Below are 17,943 nucleotides of genomic sequence, written 5' to 3'. Positions count from 1 at the left end.
AACTACTCCATCAGATATAAACCAAATGCATTATTTCCTGCAATTACAGCTTCTCCAGTTTCTTATAGTTCAAGTCATTGTCAACATCCTGACAGCAGTGTGTGTACAGCCCAGATACCCTCACGGAAGACTGCTTGGTCCATCAGGTCTTGCCACAAGCAACTTTGTGCTGCCCGTAACATAACTAAGCTTGCTTCTGTAGAGAGACTCCCAGAGAACTTGCCTTCTGGAGTAGCACAGAAAAAAGGAGCTGTTTTAGTGTGTAACTGGTTTCACTCCAGTAGGGTACAACTCTATAAAAGTATTCTTCCAGGCTGGGAGTGAGGAAGGAGCAGCACAGTGGTTTGTTTGTATAGTACTCTCCCCAGGCTAGTAAGCCCCATCACCTCAGCAAAGCTCTGCGCAAGCATATTAAAAATGATCAGTTTCAATTCTCTGTGAGCATTTTACCTACACCATGTTGTGCCACGCCTACTGAGTGAAAAGGACTCTAGTGGCACCTCTGTAACTTTCTAGTCCCTGATGACTTCTTCTGAAGAGCCTTCTTTTCAGGTAAACTTCCCAACTTTATCAACAAAGTGCTATCACAGATTTGGACAGTTTGTTAGTAAGATTCAATAATTTTTACTTGATTTAAAAAGGAATAAAATTGTGCTTTGCAAAAAAAATAATAAAAGCAAGAAAGTGAACTACTACTGCCTCTCTCTTCAGCAAGATACAGCTATAACTATAGCTTCTTGTTTTGTATTTATACCTGTGCTTTTCTTTCACAAAGTTTGTATACAGTTTCCAAATTGGGATCATTGTGAAGAGGATGTGAATACATCCTATGCTCAAATGCCTCTACTTTCTGGATGACTTTTTTCAGTCCTTGATCTTTGATGCCCATGTCATCGATAGGGTCTAGTAATGGTACTCCATCGGGAAATCTCTTCTGTACTTCCTAAAAGAGGAAAAAAGTTTATTTTTAGTAAGACTGTAATGCTAAAATAAAATACACTTTTAAAAATCAACTGGCACAATTATATGGACATGAAAGGCAGAGGTGAGAGTTTGGTACGTGATATTCCAGCAGTTTTCAAAATCAATTTAAAATGACTGTTTACAAGGAGAAACAGCTGACATACATCCATGGTTTCCAACCCCTTCTAAGACCTTTAATGATTCAAACTTTAGATAAATTTGTTTAGAACTAGTTGTCACGTATTCAAGTGTAACACACTAATCAAATCAGACAGCTTTAACAGCCCAATGGAACTTACTTGTATAGATTTTAACACACTTTGCCTGTTGTCAATAGGCCTCAAGTCTTTTGGTATGTAAAGTCGAACACTGCTGATAGCTGAGAGAAGATGTACCAAAACTGGAACAACCTGTCAAAAAGAATGCAGTATACGATCAGTAAATGATTATTGTTCCATTGTAAAACTTCACAAAGGAAAAGGGAAACTGAGTAAACAAGGACACAGCAGTGGATAAAGGAGCATGGGGAAGCAGAAAAATATGAGTAATGAGGTAAAGTTAATACAGAATAAAAGTCAGTTTGGCCAAATGGGAAAATTCAGTATTCGTTCAGTTAAGTCTGGAGAAAGGCTCTAAGTGGAAAAAAACATTTAATTTTTTCTATTGCTTGTAGTCCAATGCAACAAGAAATAGGTGTATCTAGTGAAAATGTACTCTCACTCAATATGTATATCAACTAAGAATGGATTTGAACTTACTCCTTAACTGTATTCCACTGAAATACACACAATAAAGCACTGAACTATCCTGCATGAATATGGAATATACTCCATGGGTGTATTTAGCTTTTACAAGATGATGATTTCCAATCACTTTTGGCAGTTCTTTTCTTGCCTCTTTTCTACTCGAACAGATCACTCTTATGATCCAAAACAGACAAATTATTGTCATAAACATAAGTAGGAATATTAACAATTGCGGTTGATTAACAATAATCAAATATATATATTAATTAGCATCAAAACCACGAGGAAGCCATAAATGATCAGCACTATATTTCAAGCTTAAAACAGATTTACTCAGATGCTTCTTCCACAAAGTCTAACTATTGAATAATTGTATCTGATTTGAAAATGATAATGGTTTGTCTTGATATAAGGTTTCAAATTGAAAACATTAAATAATACAATTTTTTTCACTAAGAATTTCAATTTTATTTTTGACTGAGATGGACTCACAAAACTAACGGTCCTGAACAGGGGAAAAAAAAGAGAAAAAAACATATCAGAAAATATTCTTCTGTTCCAAGAGATGGAAGGGAATCTTAAGAAAGTGTCTGTCAAACATCACTGCTGAAATTGCCTCCTTAAGGATTATCGAAATTCCAACTAAATTCTCAAATTTAATAGAAAAAAGGCACACTGCCTATAAAATCCTGCATGATTATCTGACAGAAAACAGCTTATAAACACTTACTATCTGCAGATAAAATGCATAGGTCATTTTAATATCTATATTCACGTAGCAGTTATCATCTTTCATCTTCCAATTTCAAATACCTAATGTGACAGAAGCTAATTTTCAAAGCCCTTCTGATATGGTAACAAATGTGACCGAAGTAATTTCTTCAATATGAATAACTGTTTCCTCTTCAGTGAAATCAGCAAGCATTTAAGAAAGCAGTTAGGTGTACAGCTCCTTTCTCTTGATGTATCTATCCTTCTTTTACCACAGTTTGCAAATACTTTGGAAATAAAATCTTTTAGAGCATTTATAATAAGCTATGGAGAATAACTATTAATAGCAAACCTGCATCTCTCCTTTCTCATCGGGTTTGGCTGGCTTTGCAGCCTCAGTAGCAGAATTTTTCAAACTCTCCTTGCTGCAGTGCAGTAGCACTTCAACTACATATAATGGGTCCAATTCTCCAGAGTTAGGCTGTTGAGGACAAAGAAGAACAGTTATTTTAAGATATCACTGAGAACAGAAGGAAAAAGCATGGTTTTATTCATTATTAAAGGTATGACGTGAGGTACTGGTCTTTGCAGAGCATCAGTTCAAGGATGCAGTATATTATAAAAACTACTGAATATGTATCGATTATGTATGGATTAACAGATCCCTCACATAGAGAAATATACTTGAAAAAAATTACTTCTCTCCTGTCCCTCCATCGCAATGTAACCTAAACTGTATCTGCTTCTTCTGGTGCTTCTGCCTTTTTTTCTAGATGTAGCTCTTTCTTAGTAAGCCAACATTATCTGTAACTGTAACACAAAGCATTTGCATCATGCTCTCAGTACTGAACTTGGCTGTTTTTTAGGGGAGGAGGTCTGTTTCATCTACAGATTTACAAATTCAAGTTTTTTTCCCACCACAAGGATCACTTAAAAATCTTTCAAACATAGCAGATTTTATCTGCAGGAGCCAGGAAGCTGCATCTTGCCATGTCTTCATACACCCCAAACTGCACACGTACCACCCGACGACATCTATTTAAAGAATATAAACACGCAGATATGGTGGCTAAAGAGTATTGTTCATAAAGCTGTAGCCTTTACTATATACTGCTTTAAAGAAAAAAAATGCATGTTATTTATGTGACTAAATTGATATGGAATATCAAAAGTAGTTCCAATACACTCCTACAATTAGAAAATACTTTTATGACTTCCAGTAGAACCGAATTACACACATGGAACTGAAGACAGTCATCATCTTTTAAACAATTGCACAAAAGCTTCTCCCCTTCCAAATACGGGTTGGGGGGAAGAGGTGAAAAATCTTCATAAAATCCTGTGTTCACCAAGTTTGGTTTTCCTGTGGACTATTTTTCTTTCTAAATCTACAACACATGATTTTGCTTTCACTGCACGCAAAACAGGATGGAGCCACCCAACATTTATAAGAGATTTTCAGAAGTGCTGCAAGAAACTGTCATAGTAAATTAAACAGAAAAATGGGGTTATCCTGTTCTACAAGCTAGGTCATTTCTTCAAAAAACACATTTACTTGCTGAGGAAGAAACTGTTCCTCTGAACTGTGCCCTACATTTGCAGAAAGCACTGACTGCAGCCATGTACAAGACGCAGAGTCCACTGTTGTTCCCTGAATTGGTACTTGAAAGCAATATCCACGCAGATAGGATCAGCATCCAGCCGACGCCATGGAAAGCACAATGCTGACTTGAACGACGAGACTGAACCAACACAAGCACATATGTGCTACAGAAAATACTCAAACTGGACATGTATAGAAAATTATTGTCAGTAACTGTACCACAAACCTACTAATAAACGAGGAGTTTAAGTGTCACTGACGTTTACTGTCACTACTGCTCTCTGTAACTTTATCTACAGCAAAAGATTTAGTTATGCTGATCGGACAATTTAGTCTAGAACTTTTTTTTTTTCTACACACAGCAATTCGGAATAATGTGCCATTTGCGATTTCGTGGAATACTGCATCTTGACATTACGCTAGGAAAACATGTAAATACAATTAAACATGAACGTAACTGACAACGACTTGTGCTTTTGCTTTCACCTTGCAATGAAGAATTAATCAGTGAAATGATACACTGTAACCCTTAATTAAAATGTATTCCTAACTAGGAAAAAAGACTACATTAGAAAAATAGACAACTGAAGAAGAGTAGCCATACAGACTGAATTCAACATCATCTGTGAAAGCAAATCCAAAGAACTGTCACAGCTTAAAAGCGGATGAAAGTTTAATGATACAGCATAATAGTGACGTATTTCCAATACTCATTAAGTAAACTGAACTACTACATTAAACAGTAACGGGGAAATGCATCTATGTTCCAGGACGTATGAATGAATAGACATATTAAAATAAGGAAATAACAGCTTTTTTAAGCAGCCATTGTTTTGCCTCTGCGCATAGAAACCATTTTTCCATACCAAATTTAAAGTTACACAGTTTTAAGTCAGTTCTATGATTTTCAGCACCTATTGTCATTCTTTCCACAGAACTCAGAAGGAAAAATTCAATCCAGCTGCTAGTGTAGTGTGGCTTAACTAAAAAAGTACTGCTGGAGCCAGAGCCATCACCTTCAGAACATACTGTAATTTCAAAGCTAATGTTCAAATCTAAAGCCCTTATACCACAGTGAGACAGGCTAGATAGGGAAGGCAAAATATGTATGTGGATAACATATGACAGGTAGAAATGCCTTCAGTGACACTGAAGTTGGCAATTTTATAAAAAAGGTTGGGGTGAGGGAGAAATCTGTTCTACTTCTCATGTGGTTCTATGAAAAAAACAGTCTAGAAGAAACATTTAAGCATCAGCAGTAACAATCTAGATTTCCAACCTAAGGAAGAGAGAAATCTGCCTTTCAAAAGGAAGATGGAAATACAAAAGAGTATCTCTTTTAATAAGTTCTGTATGCACACATTTTTCTCATTTCCTCTTTGATGAACATATATTAGAGAAGCACCAAAAGGTGCCACAAAATACAGGCGCCACTAGAACCTGACAAAGATTATCTCTCATTTAGCTCTAGTAATTAATGCCAAAGCTCTACTGCCAAAATTACAGCAGAAATGCTACCACAGAAAAATATAATTTAAACTTAGTTTTTAGTTTAGCCAGTAGAGTAGCTTATTAAAACAATTTTGAAATGGGGACTGAAACATGATCTCTGGGGTTATGGAGAGACCGACTACAAGAATGGATTTGGGGAACGAAAAACATATCTGGCTTAAATTGCATCACTGCATTCTGTAGTTTCTTCCACATTTCCCCAGATCCATTTCTATTATTTTGCTTTCTTTGAATTTTAACTTGCCAATCCCCAACTCCACAGCAACAAGTCAGGGCAATTTCCTGTCTCAGGTACTCTCTTAGGACTCAAGATACAATTCCTCAGTTTAACATAGGGCCAAATGTCAATCTCCCCATGCTCTCAACCTTCACAGCTTCTATAGATTTTCTGAGATTAAATAACATAGCACATCACAGGACAGCACTGCTGGGGATGTCTCAGAAACAAACTATTTTGAAACCTTGTAGTGTCAAGTGCAATTTTGAACTAATTATCCCAGATGCAAGCAAGCATCTCCTCCATAAATACACCAAAATTAAAAAATAAACGCAGGACTTAGGGTTTGTCCTACCTTCCATAATGTTTCATTTGACACTGGGGAGGCCTGTTTTTTTTTTTTTCCTAAATTTGGGGTGAAAGGGCAAATTTTTTGTCTTGGAAAACCACGAAGAAAACAGGAAATTTAACTTTCTGAAAATAAGACAAAACTGGTAAGGTACATATTTTTCTAACAGAGTGAATGCATATTTTACCTTAACATTTGATTTCTTAGAGAAGTTAACAACCACTCCCCATCCAAAGTCATCATCTTCATTCTTCACCTGGAAGTATTAGAAGTTGTTATATATAACTGACACACAATTACATCTCAACAAGCACATCTTTTTGTATTTCTGTTATTTACAATAGCAGTCATGGGCTACTATTCACCTTGAAAACACTACTTATTTTTCTTTCACTGTTGAATGTTTAATAAAGATGTGACAAAAGTAAAAATTGTTGCTCAGTGGGACGCATGTAACTGCTTAAGATGGTAAACTGGCAAAGACAAATGAAGCCGGCAAATGTCACAGAAGACAGAAACTGGGAACAAAAAGAAAACAAAACCCCCAGAAAAGAAAAATCAATTTACCTTTACTAGTCTTCCTGGCTGCAGAAAGGGCAAGCAATACTTTGGTTTGTGAATGTATTCTTCTATCTCTCTACCCAGTTTTGCAAGTTGCTGTCGGATTTTGTAGTATATGACCACATTTTCTTCATTGGGAATTGCTATTTTGTTGTACTGTTCTTCCAGTTTATTCACCTCTATAATAGAAAGTAAAATCTCACGGACGCGAATAACTTTGCAGATTTAAAAGTCAAGGTTTCTCTTTCAGATTTACATAACCAATACTTTGTGACCGCTTTCAACGCGTGTTTTCTGTGTACAATAATGCATTTTCTGGAAATCTAGAAATCTATGTACGTGTCTGTTAAATATTATAGTAAATTAAGCATTATATATTAAAAGTTAGAAACAAAAAACACCAAAAATAAACATTCCATTTATTAAAAAGCTTGAAATAACACAGAAGTAATAGAATTGTAAAATATCCAAGTTGGAAGGGACCCACAAGAATCATCAAGTTCAACTCCTGGGTTCCCAAAGGACCACCCAGGAAAAATAAAAAAATAAAATTCAGACCACGTGTCTGAGAGCATTGTCCAAGCGCTTCTTGAACTCTGGTAGGCCCAGTCCTGTGACCACTGCCCTGGGGAGCCTGTCCCAGTGCCCGACCACCCTAAGGGTGAAGAACCTTTCCGTAACACCCAGCCTGACCCTCGCCTTTAAGTTGGGCCCCCCATTGCTCAGGAATCACTGTTGTAGGGTTTCAAAGAAGTCCCGTAAAGACTCGCAAAGATCTGTGAGAGGGTATTCACAGTGTGCAAGCAATCTTCAACTTTCTGCACAACATTTTTTTCATAGGAAAGACATCTTCTGACAACTTCCCTCAAGAGAATCAGTGTTGTTTGTAACCTGTTTTAGGCTCTGATTTCACTGGTCTGAAACTTTGAAATTTTCTTCTTCAAATACGGTGCTTTCACACCTTATTGAGGCAAATCAGCTCTTGTTATAAGCAACATGCTTCCTTCTCTCACACTGGTCACACCACCGGTCAACATAAACAAAGGCCACATTATTAAGATCTCTGTCCTCTCTACCAAACTCACCCTCTTGCATGCTATTTGAATGCATATGGGTGACTCAGAAATCCCACTGCACTAGGGCTTGAGAGACAGCTCAGGAAAGTGTTCCCTATTTTTAGCTGCCAGCTTTTTAAGGAAAAAGCTAGCAATTCATACTCGTGGCATAATTTGCACATTGACCCAAACAACCACTTCTCTACTTTGTATTTTAGATTGAAGCTGAAATGACTACAAAATTCTAATGCCCAATACGGTGCCTAAACTAAAAAAATCCAAGAAAATATTTTTGAAAAAGTTATTTTTTAGTTTCTTTATTTAAATTTTAGTGCTGGAATGCCAGAAAAAGAATGAAGATCTAGGCATGCCAGTTGGAACAGGCAGGTCCTCAGGAAATACATAGTATATTTGACTACTACTGTCTTAAATAGCACACCTGCAAGCTAACAGAAACCCTGCAAAGAGAATCAAGACAAAAATGCAGCTCTGCGTATCTACCAACCCTACACATACATGTACACACGTGTGCACACTGTCTCCTGACATTCAGTTAACAATCGAACAGATGAACTGCTTGTTTATTGGTGGCAAAGGAAGTAGCTACCTCTTATATTCTTAAGATTCTTCTGGGTTAAATTTTCAGAGAGGCCTCATTCTCAAACATTGGCTGAGTTCTTTGGAAACTGACTTTGGCTCATGAAAACACACTATTTAAAGATCATGGCTCAAATTTTTGAATGCAAACAGTGTCTCAGTTCTCTCTGAATTTTGCTTTGTATTTCAACTGAACTTTTTTTTTTCCTTCTACTACTCTTGATGCCTTAGGTTTTTTGTGTGATTGTTATTAGACAACAGAATTACACTTCTTTTAGCTGAGTCCTATATATCACTAAACAGTAAGACTTTTCTTCTCTGCACCTCATGCAAGCTGCAAGAATTTTAAAAGTATTGTCCCTCTTCCTGTCCTACAGATTAGCAGTGGGATAGCCATTCTTGTCCAACTCTCAGGGGAAATCTCTTGTCATAGACTGACAGTGCAGATGAACATAGATCCTAAGCAGAGGAAATTACTCTTCCTGAAATTGTAATAAAATAGCAAACAATGCATTGGCAACAATTCACAGGCAAAACAAGAACTACCCAGGTACACACCCCTTACAAGCATAATGAAGCATTGATTACTTCACAGTCACAGTATCTTTTATACTTACTCTGGTAAGTGAGTGTAACATGCAGCAATACTTACTTTCTACTACTCCCGGAATAGCTCTGTAATGTTGGAACTGATAGAATGATTTTTCTAACATATATTCAGGGTTAATTTCCTCTACTCGAAGCAAATTCAATACCATGTTGTATGTGAGGTGGAATGCACTGTTTAGAGGATCAGCTGAACCCTGAAAAAGATCCAAGAACATTGTTCAGTAAAAAAAAAAAAGTAATTTCAGCATACAAGAGCATATCAAATAAATTATGATGTAGTGTTTTATACATGGAACTGCTTTGATGGGTAGCATAACTTGTCTTGAATTTAGATTACTTCTCTCATAAAATCCTAAGCCACTTTGTTACGCCCTACATGTAACAGCATTTATGTCTCATCATATCTATATTTATACTACAATGGTATACATGAAAAGTTCAGACGAAACATTTTACATTTCTCATAATCCATTATTTTGTTCCATTGTTTTAATTTTAAAATAATAGTTATTATCTATTTAAAGTAATCCATTATTTCAACAGACTGGAAAAAACTTATTTATTTCCACACCTTTTTTTCTCTCTAGGGATAAGACTTACTGGTATCTTGGAAAGTTTGTTCAAGAATAGGTAGCCTGCAGCTTCTTTAACTTAACCAATGTATCATTTTAAAATTAGTTTACAGGTTGCTCCGCAGAGACTCTGCACTCTGCTTGTGAAGATACACAAAAGCTGTCTGGACATTGTCCTGGACAACCTCCTGTAGGTGGCCCTCCTTCAGGACCAGGTGACCTCCAGAGGTCCCATCCAGCCTCAACTGTTCAAGGATTCTGTGCTGTTCAAGGATTCTGTGAAGTTTGACTTTATTTAAAATAAGCTCCTGTTTACAGGTGTTTTGAACAACCTAACATTAAAAGATGCTGAGGAGTTATTCTGCGCAGGTATCCCCTTGCTACTTCCTTTCCCCATTCTTCTAAGAAAATTTACTTCCATCCTCTGTCAAAAAAAGGGTACTGGACTAGACAGAAGCACTTGATTGACCATGGCTTACTTATGTTCTTACCCAAAGGGAAGATATCAATTAAATGTTTATAATAGTAATGAAATAATAATAATAATGAAACCAACCAGCTATTCAAAGAACACACAGCAGAACTGAGGCAGAAGACTGCCACACTACAGCCTCTGTAAGCAGAAACAAACTCAAGTACCAGCACAGAAAGCCATACTGATACAATGAATAAGAAGTCACTGTGACCGGATGACAGAGACCAAAAACTTCTAAAGTACGAAATCACCAATTGTGGTGTTTAATGCTTCATCTAAAGCGGCACAAAAAAAAAAAAATGCAAAAAACAGCTGTTACAGAGAACCCTTTACTGAATGTTTGTAACAAGGAAGTAACAGAATAATTAAAAGTAAAACAAGTTTAAGATAAATCAAATAATCTAATATTTTGCTTTCTATAGCTAGAGACTCTTTCAATGATTCTATATTATATCTATGTGTAGGTGCTGAATACACAAGTAGGTGTTTTTTTTTTTAAATCAATAGATGCACCAGAGAACAAAAATATCTCTTAAATTAAATCATGAAATGTACATTTAAACTAACCCCATCAGTTCTGAAATCACCTCAGATGGGATTCTGATAAAACAGAATTGTGTCAAAAGGGGCAAGATCAACAGTCGAGTTGCACTGTGTGGAGGAAATCTGAAGTTTCTACAGATTTTTGAAGGTCAGAGAACTGTTGCTGATGCTAACCAACAAACAACTTTTTCCGTACACCTGAAACAAGTATTACGTGCCCAATGCTCTTGTCCATTATTCTAAATATATCAGTTGTTCTAGGCAATAGAAATTGCCACTCCCTAAGAAGTTTGCTTCTCTGAAACAGAGAACGCCATTTAAAGAATGGCATTTACAACAAAGAACGACACAGCGATTATGCCAGTACCAGTTCAGAAGTGGTCAGGTTCTTTCCAACACCAACGTTTATGGCTCTAGTGAGGGATCAACCAAACCAGCTGGATCCCACCCGCCAGCTCGCTGCAGTCACCACCCTATCTGCAGAGCAGCAGAGATCTGACAAAATGCCGCTGAAATCACTCTGATCACACTATGAACCCCATCGCCCATTCCTCACAGTGCTACGTCGCTTTAAAGCATAACTTAGCTGTATGCTTGCAAGATGATCAGCTATTTGAAAGAATAAAATCGACGTATCACACTCGTACTATCATCAAGTGAGAAAACAACATTTTTTCCACAAGCACAACATACGCACGAAACATTCCAAGGAAGACCAAACAATTCCAGCAGATTCACTTTAAAGGCTGTGAAGAAATGGTGATTTAAAAACAAATGAAAAAGAAAGCTATCTACTTCAAAGATCATATAAAGCAGACTTATTTGAAAGGCAGCATTTGAGCCAACTGCTGATGTGGCAATTTTTATTTTAAACACATGACCAGCATTTTACAATTTGAAAACAAGACCATACCAAGACAAAGACAAAGCACTTAAAAATAAGAATTCTTTTTTGGCAAAAATTGTGAATTGTTTCTGTTCATCTCACACATTTTTCTCTGGGTTTCAGAAATTCCTGTTTTCTCATTGTTGATCTCTAGGCAATTTTATGCTTGAAATCAGAATCAAAAGTCAAAAAAAGTTTTTTTTTTTTTCCTGAAAACTAGAATTGTAACTTCTCCAAACTAAACAGAACTGAAATAGCTTTACTCTACTTCACCTTTAGCACAACCAGACAATTCTGCAAGCGCGTTACTCTTTTCTGACCATCCCAGGCTATGAACAGATTCACATTTAGTGCGCAGCAATCATCCAGATGCCCTTGTGTCCAATACCTAATAGCAACTTATGGGTTATGCAGCCGCATTAGGAAAGCTAACATCAAAATACAGTTACCCTTCTACACTAAATACACACTAAACATGATTAAAGAAGCAGCCCCTGTCAAATAACAAAGACAGGCATGATTTCTGAAGAGGTAGTTGGTGGTTATATAAAGACATTTGTCCTGTATATATGGTGGAAGGAAAGGAGAACAGGAGAGGAGGAAAAATGAGATGTATTCATAATGGGAAAATGGATAAGGTGACCCTTCCTTTCCTAACTTGCTACTGAAGAGCTTATGCAGTATAAAGTGTTCAACCAACCTGGGGTTTCCTTGGTGCTAAGGTATAACAGGAGGCACATCTGTTTAACTTATATTTTCTCTGTCCAGTTTTTGCTCCTCTTGCATTCCCTTTCTCTGCTTAAGCCCTGTATCACCAGCTTCCAGACTTAAAATTCTTTATTAGTTTCTTAAAAATAGTGTGAAGCATGTGCCTGACACATTTAGCTCACCCTCTACCGTAGATCCTCCTGTCACAGTTAATTAGCTTTCTCCTCTTCAGGCCAGGGTACACAATCACCTGCCTCTAGTTAGTCCTCTTGGTCTCTGGAAGCCTACTCCTTGATTCCAGAGAAAAGGTTCTGTATTACAAAAAGAAAGAGCCACCAGAAAGGAAAGAACCACCCATGCAAAAGCCTAACTGCTTAGAGCTGCAGTGAACCCTGATAAGAAAGACTGCTGTGAACAGTCACCTTCAAATACATGCTGTGTCCGTTAATTTATTGTTGCTGTACCATCCAAGTACTCCTACCTCCTTTCTACAAGTAAATCCCCTCTTCAAAGAGAATGGTCCACTGCTTCAAGCCTTCAACAGGCAGTAACAACAAATTTATTTCTGAATAATTAAAAAAAAGGGGGGAGGGAGGGAGGAGGCGGCAGCCAGAGGAATGATTTTGGCATGATTTTTATCTCTCCAGATGAGAACAGCCTGGATACATAAACTGCAGTTCTCACAAATTAATGACCTACTTGGTGTTCTTGCAATCACCCCATTTAAGAAGTCTGAAGCCAACTTACCATGAGCAGCCTTTTAAGATTTGGGTCGGAACAGAATGATGGGTTTCAGATGGTAATTTTAAAAACCAAGAACATGGAAGAACATGGGCATAAACAATTCACTACAGAAATAATTTAGTCAATAATTAACTGAAAATTACAGCAGCTATACGCTGTGCCTTCTTTACCTGTCAACGATGGCAGAATGGAATCTCTGAATTGAATCATCAGGCAGGCCACTGAGCATTTACTAGCCCTACTATTTCTTGCCCATGTCAATTAGAAACATAAAACAATTGGGGAGGAGGCAGACTAATGTCTGGAATTGATATTCACAGCTTTTTCATATTTCTTTTTTCCCCCATTGCTGCTAAAAATAGGAAACCTTGCCTAACTGGAGATGTGAGGCTGTTGCTGCAGCATGGCACATAGTGTTGAGCGAGACTTACATTTGGTAAGGGTTACTCTCTCTGTTCTCTCTCATAGTGGGTAAAAATATTTACACTTTCAAAATTGTTCCCATGCAGAGACAGGAACAAATTTTACATAGCACTTTCTTGCTCTCCAGCCTCTCACGGAAAACACGTGCAAAGCTTTCACAGGGAATGTAAGATGGCAAATACTGTTTGAACCTAACTTACAGGGACATTAAGACCTAACAAAGAGGCAACTCTCTCTCTGTACATACACACACACTTTCTTTTAAGCAACAAAAAAGTGTCTTTGATAATTATAAAAATCATATTTTAGGCCATTTGTCCAACTGATAATTTCGTTTGCCTATCAAAATTTCTAGAAACAAGCTGAATGAATTAGTTTCCGATAAGGAAACAAAGAACAGCTTTACAAAAAGAGCAAATAACATAATAAGTTGATGATATATAAAAAGTCTCTCACTTTTTTTCCTCATTAAGGTGGAAATAAGTACACTTAACTGTCTGCAATAGTCATCATTACTAGTTTACAGGAAAAGAAAGACTTCATTAAATAAAGACACAGTGGCAGCTTGATACATCTGTAAGACACAAATATCTTTAAGAGAGATATTATCAGCACATTTTTTCCACATATCAATTATGTAGGTACCATATGAATAAACAGATCTCTCAGAAATATCAAAAAGGACTCTGTAGTTATACTGATAATAGGATAATACTGAGCTACATTAGCAGGACTGCAAAAAAAACATAAAAACCCCTCATGCAGGGTTATTTTTTAACAAACAATACTAAGCAGCTATTTTAAGCATTAATTTATTACCAATCTGGCTCACTGCTTTGTCTTAAAAACAGTTGCACCAACACAAACAGAAGCCACTATGGGTGGCAAATGACTGCTTTCTGCAGGCTTTGCTGATGAAAAACACCCAGATTTTGGTTCCACAAAAATTTCAGTTCTAATAAGAGACTTAAAAAAAAAAAAAAAAGACCCTATCTTGGTTTCTCTTCCATGCAATGTATCTTGATTTCTCTTACATGAAACCATCAGAAATTAGTCCTAAATGACTGGACATTTCAGTCATTTACTTTGTCTAAGACAGTAGCTCTTGCCATCATATCCTTTGTTTTACTTCAGGCTGGTCACTCAAATTTCTGTTCTTCTACTCCACATTTTATCATCATTCTGAACTTGTCACAGAAAAAAAACAAACAAAAATCCTATGCACTTGTACCAAACCATCCTGATTTAACAAAGTAGTATTTAAACTCTCAAGCAAATATTTATAACTACAAGTATTTTATACAATACAAATATTTTACTATAACTTGAAAATTTTAAATATTTACCCTCTCTATAAAGGATCATTAATTGTTCTGCCCAGAATACAAATAAACTGGGGGAGCTGGGAGTGGAGAGGCACAGTAATTTAACGTGTACAGCACCAATTCTTTTGGATCTGGCTTGGTAATACTAACTGTATTTGCATAATGTCTGAGAGTAATTTTGTTCCATCCAAGCTGGATGTATTCAAAGGAAGCAAATGGAAAACAGCAAACAGTATCCATATCTACACTTAGAAGCTAGTTTAGTTACTCAAAACACTGGTTTCAGATTCACTACTACAGACTACTATCAAGTCACTAATGTGACAATTCACAACTACAGTAAATATGCATTACATTTTTAATTTAAAGTGTGCCTTAACAAAGAATGTGAATTTCTAACAAAAAAAAAATAGCATAAGAATATCTTCAGGGAATCTTGTCTGTTCTTTGTATCTCACATATCTTAAGAATAAGGCATCAAAGTCAAAGCAAAAAGTCTAGCTTAGTAATTCAAAATGTAGTTAAATTTATAACACTGCAGTGATTAATTTACTAAAGTAAAAGCAAATTTCCAAAATATGTCACTGTGGTGGTTTTACCCAGCTGGTCAGTTGAACTCCACAACTGCTCTCTCACTCCCCCTCCTCAAATGGAAAGAGGGAGAAAATATGCTGAAAAGTGGATCAAGGGTTGAGATAAAGACTCACTCAATAATTATTGTCATGGGCAAAACGAACTTGGCATAGAGAGATTAATATAATTTATTGCTTATCACAAGCAGGCTAGAGCAGTGAGAAAGTAGAAGCAAACTAAAAACACCTTCCCCCCATCCACCCTCTTTTCCCTCCCACAGACAGCAGCTCTTCAAGACCTGCTCCCACACGGCTCCGTACCACGGGGTCTGTCCCCCAGGAGCAAACTGCTCCAGCACGGGTCCCCCACGGGCGGCAGCTCCCCCCAGACCCCCTGCTCCTGCGGGGGCTCCTCCGTGGAGATCTGCTCCGTGTGGGACCCGTGGGCTGCAGGGGGACAGCCTGCTCCACCAGGGGCCTCTCCACAGGCCGCAGGGGAACTGCTGCTGCCTGCCTGGAGCACCTCCTGCCCTCCTGCTGCACTCACCTGGGGGACTGCAGGGCTGGCTGTCACTCCTTGCTCCCCCAGCTGCTGTTGCACAGCAGTTTTTTTTTTTTTTTTTTTTTGTTTCCTTTTCTTCAATCTGCTCTCCCAGAGGCCCAACCAGCGCTGCTCCCTGGCTCGGCTCTGGCCAGCAGCAGGTCCCTTTTGGAGCTGGCTCTGCTCTGACATGGGGCAGCTGCTGGGCTCTGCTCACAGAGGCCACCCCAACAGCCCCCTGCTACCAAAACCTTGCCACGTAAACCCAGTACTGTCAGCTGGGGGAAAAGCTGCTTTCCACAGACAGGTCTAATAAAACTTCAAGTAACTTGTGGTATTAACATGCAAGCAACCACAATTAATAAATAATACCAGTTAGCTTAGTCCTCCTGGCTCCAAAAAACCCTGAAATGAAGTCCAAGACTGACTAACCATTTACGTGCCATCTGATGTAACCCATCTTGCCACATTTTGGTTGCAAATCTCAGGAAGAACTACTTGCTTTTCAGTTCTATCTGCTGGCTTGTATTAGCTGTCTAATAAATCATGAGCCTGTTCAGGATGGCACTTGAAAATCTGTCTGCCTTTGAACAGTTGAATGCCTCCACAATTTCACAATGAAGTCTTGTTGACTTTAAGCAGACTTTAAATTAATGTTGGATGTTAAGTATCTTCCTGAATTGAAGCCTGGAAAATTTCTGCAGTCCAAGCTTTGTAAGAACAAGATGAGTTTGCCAGTTTAAAATAAAAATAATAATAATAATAAAAAAATATTAAAATTATTTTTAACTACATTTTGATAAAGTATCCAAAACTTGCTTGTTTCATTGAGATCCTCATCTATGCCATAACTCTGGATTACAAACAAACATACACTGTCCTTATAGTACCAGTGACAATGTATTTCTTCAGATTTTACAATGGCTTTTCCAACGAGTGTTAGTGCCAACCCCCAGCTGAAGTCTATTTCTCTTCCAAACTAAGCTTTATTAAGTTTTTCAAAACCTGATGTATCCCCTGGATTGTGCCTCTTGCCCAGTAACCTTTAAGTCAAATCAAAGTACATTACTATAATTAAGACGAAGCATTAAGCTGATACTAGCCAAGGCATCGTATGTTGATGCAATGACAATCTGACTGGAGTGCTTAACCTGCTGACTTTTATTTACTCCTATTTTGCTAGCAGTACTAAAGATTCTGTGCAATCTTTTTCAAAAAAAAAGAACATACTAGTAAGATTTATCATTCTATCCCAATTTCAATACGGGCCACTACATTTTGCCCCTGAGACATTATTCAGACATTCTGCTATCAGGATATCCTTCTCTCACCAACCACGCTTGTGCTGTGATTTTGTTGAATGCTGCACTTAACAAACAACTGCTCAGATATAGGTTCCTGCCTGTATTTGACTGTACCCTGAGCCTCCTGATAGAGACTGTCAACAGCTCCCTGTCTGCCTTCAGAGGCAACCATGCACAGCTACCAACCTCAGCTTCTTTACTTCAGACAGTGCTATGCATTTCACTTCCAAAAAGGACCTTGTTTGATGCTTCAATTCTGGGCTCCCTGCCTGATCATACAGCAAAAATGTGGTACAGCTAATAAATGCAAAGTGAAAACTCAGTGCAATTGAATAAATCTTACCAACTGAAAAAACTGGTTTCTGTATGTTGCTCAAAAGAAGTCATCTGAACAAAACCAGCATAATGCTAATGTATATGGATAATTTAAAGAAGTAACAAAGACAAACAACAGTTTTAGACTGCCCTAAATTTATCTAACAACAACAAAACAGAAAGAAAATCAACCCCTTCAAACAACAGAATCCATACTTTTGCACTAGGCAATTTTTGAAATTTTAGTATTTTTGAACCCAATTCAAGTGCATACACTCATTTATTTTAAAACACAGAAAAGAATAAAGGAGCAGGTACGTGGCCTATCAGTCAAAAAGTCAGCCAAAAGAAGGAACAAAAAAACCCCACATAGACTAAGTGAATTACTAATGTGTAAGTTTTTTTCTTTCCCATACATTAGCCCCTGTTTTTGCTGAATTCTGATTTATCGTAGTTTTTATAGCATCTTGTAACTTCAGATTATCTCACAACTCATGCAAGATTTATAGTTTGTTACACTTTCTGAAGTTAAAAATCCACATAAAATGACACTGGTGGCAAGAGCTTATTAACCCTTTCTGCAGACGGGTAGCTTTGCTTTGAAAAACTAGT

General features: G+C 37.4%; 1 protein-coding gene across 1 annotated transcript in view; it reads right to left on the bottom strand.

The window, feature by feature from the left end:
* MTREX (Mtr4 exosome RNA helicase) overlaps positions 1-17,943 on the bottom strand; it is a 46,882-nt gene that overhangs the window by 7,201 nt on the left and 21,738 nt on the right. The window contains exons 16-21 of the mRNA XM_080574593.1: positions 8,967-9,117; positions 6,669-6,841; positions 6,289-6,357; positions 2,773-2,901; positions 1,263-1,373; positions 755-943 (exon numbers count right to left, since the gene is read on the bottom strand). Coding sequence (XP_080430719.1) covers positions 755-943; positions 1,263-1,373; positions 2,773-2,901; positions 6,289-6,357; positions 6,669-6,841; positions 8,967-9,117 — 822 coding nt within the window. The remainder of the gene's footprint in view (positions 1-754; positions 944-1,262; positions 1,374-2,772; positions 2,902-6,288; positions 6,358-6,668; positions 6,842-8,966; positions 9,118-17,943) is intronic.

Source organism: Anser brachyrhynchus, assembly GCF_964034855.1.
Source record: "Anser brachyrhynchus genome assembly, chromosome: Z".
Lineage (NCBI taxonomy): Eukaryota > Metazoa > Chordata > Aves > Anseriformes > Anatidae > Anser > Anser brachyrhynchus.
Note: the sequence above shows the minus strand (reverse complement) of the source record. Positions and strands in the feature narration are given on the sequence as shown.